The following is an 11350-nucleotide window of genomic DNA, read 5'->3' as shown; positions in this document are numbered from 1 at the left end:
ACGAGTCGACTGTGTTGAAGCCACTCGAACGCTTCTAAAGTAAAGGAGAGATACCTTAAACTGGTGTTGGCCTTAGTGTGATTTATTGTTATTTTTCTTTTCATACATCGGCGCTCGTAGTGTTCCTTTTTTTAATTTGTCATAGAAAGCATAACTGTTGTCAACTGGGGCGACGTAAAATAATGACTACAACGCCACTGAATATTCAAATCCCGAGTATACTCCTACAGTGAGGCGATTACTGAAGATAATGAATATATAGTTATATAAAATTGGTAATTCAAAAATATATAGATTCAGTTTCAGTTTAAATAGAATGCGTCCTGTCAGAGTACTTTGTTAGAAACTCTGTATACTTGGCAAGAAATTGTAAAGTAGGCTTGTATATAAATTGAATTGAAAATATCATAATTAAAGCAGCTGTATAATAGCAGAGAAAAGTGAAGACTGCAAATAAGCATTTCATTTTTACATATGCTTTTTAATTGCAAACTGTTTAGATATTTCATAACATTCATTTTTCAAATCAATAATGCTGATAAAAATAACATAATTTGTTCTGTTCAGTTTGTAAAAGAATAAAAAAAAAAGGAATCTGAACATGGTAACGTCTTGAACAGTTCTTAACTGTAGCTTATTTTAAGCATAGATTCAAGACTAATGTAGACAAAGCATAAAGGCAAATGATGCAGTTTATAAGAGATATTATTATATTATTCAAGTTAACTTTTCAAGCAGATGGGCACTACAGCTACAGAATTTTTGCATAATGAACGGTGCACTGACTAGCTTTTACAAAAATATTAACCCCATAAAGTGACCGTGGTCTCATAATGTCAACGGGTCTTGAATATCAGGTTTGAGAGGCAAAATGATTTAAGTGTTTTGTTTTAAGTTAGTTGAATAAAACCAAGTTGCATATTTAACATAATATTTAAACCACCATTACGGCTATTATGAACTAAATGAATCAGCAGCTGATTAATACAAGGACACATAGTACACATGTTATTAATTCAATCTTCAAATGTAAGTCCAGACTGCTTGACCTGTTCCAGAAGACCATCATTTTTCGTCGCTTCCTCGTGAGACAAAAATTCTTTCCAAACACCTGATTTACCTATAGAGGAAGAACCAAAATATAAAAATAATAAGAAAATACAACTTAATGTTCAGAATCGCTATGTAATAATTCATAGATACGTTTAATGCAACAAGCATTATGGTGTTTGATTATATATACCACCGCAACTCAAGCCCACCTTTAACTTGTGATAATGTGATAATGTTTTTAAGTTGAACATTCCAGTAATCAGTGCTATTTTATTTGGAAGCGGACAAATACACACCTTTGTTAATAAAACGTCCACCAGCGTTGTCATTGACCTTTTTGAAATCTCGCCAGTAAGACAGGTTAGCCATATCATTCTTCCTCATGTTATCAACATGACAAAACTTGCTTATTCTGTCAACATCTTCATCCGTAATCTCGCGGTTAAGAAAACATGCAATATCCTTCACTGCTTTAGATATATCCTAAAACAAAATGTAGCTAGTTTAGTGACATCAGCATTTGAAAAATGTCGCCATTATAATGTATATATTTTATTTAAAGAATACAGTTTGATGATACAAAGTAAGTACTGACACATAGACATTGCTTTATACAATTGCAAATTTTGTTTAAGCCTAAATTTGTCACCTATTTACCAGCCTGTCTATAACAGATTTATTAAAGTGTCTTTCACATGATGGGACAATTACAAGATACAATATTATCAAAAACGTTTGAAATCTTTTATAGAATATTCTCAATCATTCCCTCAAATTACAAACATCTCCTACAGACAACAAATCATCCCCTCCAAATCACAAATAACTCTCTCCAAATCACAATGTACAAATCATTCCAACAGAATTACAAATCATTTCTCCAATTTCGCGCTCGATGTGATACCTTGGTGACGTTTTCGTATTTGAGGAACAAAACATTTTTGTCATCTCTCCGCTCCCAATATTCTGTCACATGTCGCGGCCAGGGGCAAAATATACCTTAAAACATAGAACATAAATAATTTATAAGCGAAAATCAAACATGTTTGTGTGAGCTGTATTTACAAAGAGCAAAAGATAATCAATTGTATCAAATGTTAAAAAACAGATATGTGCACGCATTTATGCTTGGCAATCTGAAATTCAAACTTACCGGTCCCATCGACAAATGAATCTAAAAATTTATCCCATGTGTCTAAGTCATCAAGTAATTCGTCTGTCCACTCCAGTAAATGATACCAGGAGACCACTACGTCCTTTGGATTTCTCGCAATGTAAATAATCTGATGAAAATAGATCAGAATATAACTGATTAGATTTTATGGTAAGGCATTCATTTTACGTGAATATTTTTCTAAATTGTCAATACTTAGTATAAGCAGACTGGAGAGAATAAATTGATCATGTAACAGAATCCTGTCACAATGGTATTCAGCAAGCACTGCCCTTTCAACACAACGGGCTCAACATTAATGTTTGAAAAGCGTTCATAAAATTGGGCTTGAGGGCTTTGAAAGGACATGTACATCTTTTATGAAGGTTACAAAACGTACCCGTCCCTTGCCGTTTCTTAATTGTTCCGGAAGAAGAAAGTGATGTAAATGGCATTTAACCATTCGAGGTGACGGCAGCTGTTCTATATACTTCACTCCTTTAAAATACATAACATAGATTAAGTAAATCTATACAGGAAACGTATATCATATGCAGACATTGCTCGTTTGCGTTCTATGTTTGTCAACTGACTCTGTAGGTTTCATTAACAAGAACATTGGGCTTGTCTCAAATTACATTACATCTTTTGATGAATTTTGTATATAATTTACGGAATTTAAGTCAGATTGTGATATACTTTGCATAAGAGGTGACTTTGGATTTCTATTAAATATTTTAAGTTGAACAAACCTTTGAAGTAAGGATATCTTTCATCTGTTATGTCTACCTGAGGAAATCTTTCATTAAGCTGTACAGTAGTTGCTGCTTTAAAGTCCAGAGTCATTACAAGGGAGACTATCTGTTGGGTTAAAGTTGTTCCTGTAGAAAATAAATTTATTCCGAAAGACTGAACAGCAAACAGCAATCATAAATAAAACGCTGTCAAATATATATTCTAGTTTTATTTCATTACTTATCATTGCATGATTATGATCTAATTCAACGGCAAAATAAAGTGAATCATATAAAAATGCATATCTAAGTACAAATTCTAACTTGTTACTGCTTGTTACTGAGCACGTTATTAACGTGTTCTAAGGCTATATTCAAACCTGATCTTGGGTAACTACAGACCCAAATGTCGTCTTCCCTTGTATTCATATTCTCTATGACTTCAACTTCATTGTCAGGCATCAATATTCCTTTGTATACTCTGGGCTTCATCTTCAGCTTTTCAAGCTCCACTTTCCCATTTTTTTTCATCTTAGTTCACCTCAGACGTCTGGCTGAATCTCTAATTTCACAATTTTATCCAAAGTTAAATGCACATGTATACGTTTATAACGTATGTATAAAGTATATCCCACAAGCACAGGGCGTGATGGCTGATCTTTTATTTACATGTATAACGGTTTTAAACTTAAGATCAAGGTTATGCTGAGATAACAGTCTCGTAAAAGTTATTTTATCATATCAATAGATTACGAAATTTGACTGTGTGTACATATATGGAAGGTCGGATTCCAAATAAGTTAAGCAACTGCTATTTGCCAAATGTGCAATGTCAAATATTGACTGTCAAATGATAAATGCCAGCTGTAAATTGTGAAATGCGAAATATTAAATGCAAAGTTTTTTAAACTGCATACTGCCTATTCAAATAAAATACTTAATATACGAACAGAAACATCTCAAATAAAATGAGGAAGTGTAACTATGTGTCTGTATATACAGTGTAACTGCGATAGAAGGACGGGAACCGGTTGTTTTTATGGATAGAATAACTTAGAAACTGTTACCAAATATATCTGTAATTTTAGGGGTAAAGCGTTTAAAAGATTTGCCGAATAAAAGAAACAAATATAAAAGGTCTTTGTTTCCAAGACCGACTTTTAGAGGACCTGACTTTAAAAGAAAATCATTTGTTTCTAGATATAGTGTCACAGATTGCGGACTATAAGACCTATATTCCTTACATACAAATAAACATCAATACCTTCTTCCAAATCTCTTTCACGTTTCATGTTCAGTTCCAAAAAATCAAAACTAGAGCAAAAGTCTTTCTGAACAATACATGGACGGCAACCTCTAGAGATATGTCTTCCGACGACCGAGATATTTTTTCAGAAAACTTGGATTTATCAAGTTAACTACCTATAGTTATCGAGAAATAAATATACCACAATAGAATGTGGCTCGTATGAAAATACAATGGGTCTGTAGTTATGGAAATGAGACACTGATGATATCCTATTTGTGGACCAAAACATTTACATAATTAAGTGAATAAATGAAAGGAGGCGTACATTAGTTGATTGAAAAATAAATATTTAGCATAATATAAATATTTATTATTAGATTTGTATCATATAGTAAGCGAAGCGCTCCTTAATTCGCACAATACTACTTAGCATTATTCTCATATTTTTGCATATCAGAGTTCTATCATATTTCGTTGTAAGCTGTGAAGAACCTTTCATATATGAATATGAATTTTCGGTGCAAATAACTATCCAGTATTACTCTGTATTTGAAACAATTATCAGTTACTTTTTTCTAGAGGAAATACTGTTGTCTTACTGATATGGCCAAAAAGTTGTTTCAAGATAATTTGATCTTCAGTTGATCATCCGCACATGTTTAGCAAACGCTCTTTCGTTGAAAAAAATTGTTTGTCAAACTTCTAGTGCGACAAAATTAAGCGTTACCTATATAGGTCAAACAAGTTTCATACCTTAAAATAGTATTTTTGATTTCAAATAATATAATGTACTGTTAAAATATTTTTGAGGATATGAGCCTACATTCTGCAAATCGTTTGAATTGATAAGTATTGTAGTGCCCGCGCATGGTCTTGGCCGGCCTTGAATCTGGATTGATAGAGTGATTTCCCTATGTTCTGACATCTTATGTTAAAATCATTTGAAATGAGATAAAAAGATAAAAATATTACCAGTGCACTTATGTCCATGCATGAGGGGACTGGAAATTTGAACCGAAAAACCTTGTCCGTGTTTTGTCGTATATGCGGTAGGAGCAATGGCCGGTAGCATACAAGGGGCACTGGATAACAGGACTGTCATGGAGGCAATTAAGCAATTAGAGCTTAAATTTGAAAAAGCCATGGTGGTTAAGTCCAGTCGAGTATCCTTGCTAGCTGTATGCCGGCTGGCTGTATCACTGCTGGCTGTATTTTTGCTAGCTGTATGCCAGCTGGCTGCATCCCTACTGGCTGTATTCCTGTTGGGTCTATGCCGGCTGTATCCCTGCTGGCTGTATTCCTGCTAGCTGTATGCCGGCTGCCTGAATCCGTGCTGGCTGTTTTCCTGTTGGTTATATGCCGGCTGTATCCCTGCTGGCTGTATTCCTGCTAGCTGTATGCCGGCTGTATTCCTGCTAGCTGTATGCCGGCTGGCTGTATCCCTGCTGGCTGTATTCCTGTTGGTTATATGCCGGCTATATCCCTGCTGGCTGTATTCCTGTCGGTTCTATGCTGGCTGTATTCCTGCTAGCTGTATGCCGGCTGACTGCATCCCTGCTGGCTGTATTCCTGTTGGTTCTATGCTGGCTGTATTCCTGGTAGCTGTATGCCGGCTGGCTGTATTCCTGCTAGCTGTATGCCGGCTCGCTGTATCCCTGCTGGCTGTATTCCTGTTGGTTCTATGCTGGCTGTATTCCTGGTAGCTGTATGCCGGCTGGCTGTATTCCTGCTAGCTGTATGCCGGCTGGCTGTATTCCTGCTAGCTGTATGCCGGCTGGCTGTATTCCTGTTGGTTTTATGCCGGTTGTATCCCTGTTGGATGTATCCCTGCTAGCTGTATGCCGGCTCGCTGTATCCCTGCCGTCTGTATTGCTGCTAGCTGTATGCCAGCTGACTGCTTCCCTGATGGCTGTATTCCTGTTGGTTTTATGCTGGCTGTATCCAGGCTGGTTGTATTTACGCTAGCTAGTTTCATTTGTGGCTAAGTAACTCGTGAAAATATTACATCTGATAGATCGATCTTATACTGAAAAATCAGCATACTAAGTTAAATGATTTATAGAAATACAGTAGAAACGCGGGGGTCTTTTTTAAAGGAGTTTGCGACAATTGTAATATATAAAAAATAATTCCATCCTGGAAAAGAGTGATCTTAATAATGAGGTGGTCATAATCTAGGGGTGGTCTAAACGTGGGGTTCTATGATAATCAATAAAAAGTAGAATATTAACATCAATAAAATAAAGACATGTCACAGGAATGTCTTTTTGTCTGGCAGAGACTGGAGAGCATACTCCGAAATTACGGCGAATTTGCCATAATTCCTTTTATCATCTCTTTTTATGTTTTGTCTGTCATCAGATGACTCTTTAAAAGTAATATGATACATTAGATATTAGATATGCATGCAATGCGACATACCGTCACTGGTACATACTAATGTATTCAAACAGGTTTTGTTGCGAAATTATATATATACACAATATAACCAATGTCGTCAAAAATTAATTAAACATTTTGTTATCTACTTTTTTATTGTTTACTATGAAAAATGGTATTGAGCTTAAAGTAATTATTGTATAGGAGATAAACATGGACCAAAGAGGGTAAAGAGGACGGGAACAAGCTTCGTTGAGTACTATGAAATATTCGACTGTGTCTATCACAAACTAACATTGACCATAAAGTCACTCTTTATATTTCATACGTAAAATCAGAAGTGTCAAGACTTAGTGTGTGTTATTTTTGATGTTAGAGGATCCGTAAAAAGTGATAAAATTGCTGAAACGCATTTTTCACTAAAGTAAACTTCATGTGGTAAGTGAAGTTCTATTACTAGCGTTGCATAGTGGAGTTCTTGGATTTCAAGCCAAAACGTCATATGGATACTCTTCCACTTTTAAAAAAAGGAATCCCATGCAGATAAGTAACTGGTGTACTCGAAAAACAGATTAATAAAGTCTTTTCTCCCAAAAATGTTTAAAATAACATTGGTGAGGCCAAGATCAAGTCAGCACTTCTCGACCACGCAGACATAGGTGAGGATATTTCTTATCTATTCGAGCAAAAAAGGCAAAGGGAAGAGCAAGTTAAAGCCAGTACCTTAACTACTCGGCCACAAAAACATAGGCGAGAGCATTTCTTATCTAGTCGACCGCGAAAACATAGGCGGGAGCAAGTTAAAGCCAGTACCTTAACTACTCGGCCACAAAAACATAGGCGAGAGCATTTCTTATCTACTCGACCGCGAAAACATAGGCGGGAGCAAGTTAAAGCCAGTACCTTAACTACTCGGCCACAAAAACATAGGCGAGAGCATTTCTTATCTACTCGACAGCGAAAACATAGGCGGGAGCAAGTTAAAGCTAGTACCTTAACTACTTGGCCAAAAAAACATAGGCGAGAGCATTTCTTATCTACTCGAGCGCGAAAACATAGGCGGGAGCAAGTTAAAGCCAGTATCTTAACCAGTCGGCCACAAAAACATAGGCGAGAGCATTTCTTATTTACTCGACCGCGAAAACATAGGCGGGAGTAAGATAAAGCCAGTACCTTAACTACTCGGCCGAAAAAACATAGACGAGAGCATTTCTTATCTACTCGACCGCGAAAACATAGGCGGGAGCAAGTTAAAGCCAGTACCTTAACTACTCGGCCACAAAAACATAGGCGAGAGCATTTCTTATCTACTCGACCGCGAAAACATAGGCGGGAGCAAGTTAAAGCCAGTACCTTAACTACTCGGCCGAAAAAAAATACAAATTCTTTCTCCCAACATGTAAAATACATTGGTGAGGCCAAGATCAAGTCAGTACTTCTACGACCACGAGACATAGGGAGAATTTCTTATCTATTCGAGCAAAAAACAAGGGAAGAGCAAGTTAAAGCCAGTACCTTAACTACTCGGCCACAAAAACATAGGCGAGAGCATTTCTTATCTACTCGACCGCGAAAACATAGGCGGGAGCAAGTTAAAGCCAGTACCTTAACTACTCGGCCACAAAAACATAGGCGAGAGCATTTCTTATCTACTCGACCGCGAAAACATAGGGGGAGCAAGTTAAGCCAGTACCTTAACCCCTCCGCCGAACAAAACATAGGCGAGAGCATTTCTTATCTAGTCGACCGCGAAAACATAGGCGGGAGCAAGTTGAAGCCAGTACCTTAACTAGTCGGCCACAAAAACATAAGCGAGAGCATTTCTTATCTACTCGACCGCGAAAACATAGGCGGGAGCAAGTTAAAGCCAGAACCTTAACTAGTCGGCCACAAAAACATAGGCGAGAGCATTTTTTATCTTCTCGACTGCGAAAACATAGGCGGGAGCAAGTAAAAGCCAGTACCTTAACTACTCGGCCACAAAAACATAGCGAGAGCATTTCTTATCTACTCGACGCGGAAAACATAGGCGGGAGCAAGTTAAAGCCAGTACCTTAACTACTCGGCCACAAAAACATAGGCGAGAGCATTTCTTATCTACTCGACCGCGAAAACGTAGGCGGGAGCAAGTTAAAGCCAGTACCTTAACTACTCGGCCAAAAGAACATAGGCGAGAGCATTTCTTATCTACTCGACCGTGAAAATATAGGCGGGAGCAAGTTAAAGCCAGTACCTTAACCACTCGGCCGAAAAAAACATAGGCGAGAGCATTCCTTATCTACTCGACCGCGAAAACATAGGCGGGAGCAAGTTAAACCAGTACCTTAACAACTCGGCCGAAAAAACATTGGCGAGAGCATTTCTTATGTACTCGATCGCGAAAACATAGGCGGGAGCAAGTTAAAGCCAGTACCTTAAGTACCCGGCCACAAAAACATAGGCGAGAGCATTTCTTATCTACTCGACAGCGAAAACATAGGCGGGAGCAAGTTAAAGCCAGTACCTTAACTACTCGGCCACAAAAACATAGGCGAGAGTATTTCTTATCTACTCGACCGCGAAAACATAGGCGGGAGCAAGTTAAGCCAATACCTTAACTACTCGGCCAAAAAACATGGCGAGAGCATTTCTTATCTACTCGACCGCGAAAACATAGGCGGGAGCAAGTTAAAGCCATACTTAACTCTCCGGTCCAAAAAAATATGGGCGAGAGCATTTCTTATCTATCGACCGCGAAAACATAGGCGGGAGCAAGTTAAAGCCAGTACCTTAACTACTCGGCACAAAAACATAGGCGAGAGCATTTCTTATCTATTCGACCGCGAAAACATAGGCGGGAGCAAGGTAAAGCCAGTACCTTAACTACTCGGCCACAAAAACATAGGCGAGAGCATTTCTTATCTACTCGACCGCGAAAACATGGGCGGGAGCAAGTTAAAGCTAGTACCTTAACTACTCGGCCAAAAAATCATAGGCGAGAGCATTTCTTATCTACTCGACAAGCTAGTACCTTAACTACTCGATCAAAAAATCATAGGCGAGAGCATTTCTTATCTACTCGACCGCGAAAACATGGGCGGGAGCAAGTTAAAGCTAGTACCTTAAGTACTCGGCCACAAAAACATAGGCGAGAGCATTTCTTATCTACTCGACCGCGAAAACATAGGCGGGAGCAAGTTAACGCCAGTACCTTAACTACTCGGCCAAAAAAGCATAGGCGAGAGCATTTCTTATCTACTCGACCGCGAAAACATAGGCGGGAGCAAGTTAAAGCCAGTACCTTAACTACTCTGCCAAAAAACTTAGGCGAGAGCATTTCTAATCTACCCGACCGCGAAAACATAGGCGGGAGCAACTTATCTACTCGACCAGAAATATAGAAATGAGGTCATTTCTTATCTATCTTAATACGAAGACATAGGGGAGACTAAGTTAAAGTTGGTACCTTATCTTCTCGACCAGAAAGACATAAGGGAGGTCATTTCTTATATACCTGACCACGAAGACATAGGGGAGAGCAAGTTAAAGTCAGTACCTTATCTACTCGACCGATCTTATTTATTATCTACTCGACCACGAAGAGAGTCAGTACCTTTACTACTCGTCCATGACGGCACTTCTATAGCTTCAGATTTAATGTTCTTGGAAGAAGCGAAATCGGCCATGGTTTGCTCGGCTGTTGGTTCAATTGTTAATTTAGAATATCTTCTATCAAATCACAAATAAATAGACTTCCTTAACTGTTATCATTTGTGTGCGATCTAAGGGTTATTCAAATAAAGTACCTGCTTGAGTTACTCGTCATGTATGCAAATTGCGACAAGAAACATAACATCGACTTCAGCTTTATGCGTTTCTCAGACAAACAAAATGTCCATTTGCTTAGAGATCTAATGTTTTCATACATGGCGTGTACAAATATAGTACAATGGCTTTCTAAACTAAAAAGTAAATGTCCATTATCAAATGAATAAATAAATGTTAATCTGTGTGGGTTTTTGTTTGTTTCGTTTAGTAAATACTTGAAATATTGATTAGCCTGTCTCAGCTTCATTAATCTGGGTATAATATCTTACAGAATTAAGTTACATAATTGATTTAACATATAATTTACCAAAGCGAGTTTTAAAATATTCCACTAAGCCAATGTTATTTTGTTGACTTAACTAAAAATGTTTGAAGATAAATATAGATCATGTTACCAGACTGCAGATATTATAGGAGATATAAATGATCATGACAAGTAGAAATATATAGAAAAATACTGTCCAGGATGTCCTCGGTAATGAAATGAAAATATTTCACAATTGCGAATATAGATGAATTTCTGATATCAGATAATATGAGGGTTGAGGTATCAAACTGACATTAAGTGTTTTCTCAATTTGAAACAACTCCATACAATAACAATACAAACAACAATCTATCCCGTCAGTTAACTACTTTCTCTCTCAGTTTACTGTTCATGAACTCCAATATAGATTTTGTTTAGACATCGTGATTTGTTCGTGAATCTTATGGTCTATTCTTTTCAATATAACCTTCCCTTTGTACATATATCATTGATTTGAGAAGTATGCATTATATATATTTATCTGTTGTTTCCATGGTCAGTTTGCACATTGACCTTGACCAAATATTACTTGTTTACTTGGCCATGGTCGTGTTGCGGATTTCGGTAATTGTTCAAATCAGCGTGCTTCAACAAAACGTATTTCTACATTAACAAAACGTATTTCTACATGAACTTGTAAGATAATGTATAAATAAGTTTTGTTAAAG

General features: G+C 37.3%; 2 protein-coding genes across 2 annotated transcripts; both read right to left on the bottom strand.

Annotated features, from left to right (window-relative positions):
- Positions 1 to 302: 302 nt before the first annotated feature.
- Positions 303 to 3628, bottom strand: LOC123536548 (amine sulfotransferase-like). The gene is made up of 7 exons (XM_045319824.2): positions 3321 to 3628; positions 2959 to 3087; positions 2607 to 2704; positions 2207 to 2336; positions 1958 to 2052; positions 1350 to 1536; positions 303 to 1120 (listed from the first exon to the last, which is right to left on the bottom strand). The coding sequence occupies exons 1-7, from the start codon at positions 3469 to 3471 to the stop codon at positions 1017 to 1019; spliced, it is 894 nt and encodes a 297-aa protein (XP_045175759.2). The 5' UTR covers positions 3472 to 3628; the 3' UTR covers positions 303 to 1016.
- Positions 3629 to 5868: 2240 nt separating this feature from the next.
- LOC128550039 (sperm acrosomal protein FSA-ACR.1-like) lies at positions 5869 to 10233 on the bottom strand. The gene is made up of 2 exons (XM_053527903.1): positions 10138 to 10233; positions 5869 to 6135 (listed from the first exon to the last, which is right to left on the bottom strand). Exons 1-2 carry the CDS (start codon positions 10231 to 10233, stop codon positions 5869 to 5871), a joined length of 363 nt encoding a protein of 120 aa, XP_053383878.1.
- Positions 10234 to 11350: the final 1117 nt, after the last annotated feature.

Source organism: Mercenaria mercenaria, chromosome 17, assembly GCF_021730395.1.
Source record: "Mercenaria mercenaria strain notata chromosome 17, MADL_Memer_1, whole genome shotgun sequence".
NCBI lineage: Eukaryota > Metazoa > Mollusca > Bivalvia > Venerida > Veneridae > Mercenaria > Mercenaria mercenaria.
The sequence above is the reverse complement of the archived record's forward strand: the minus strand, read 5'-3'. Positions and strand labels throughout refer to the sequence as shown.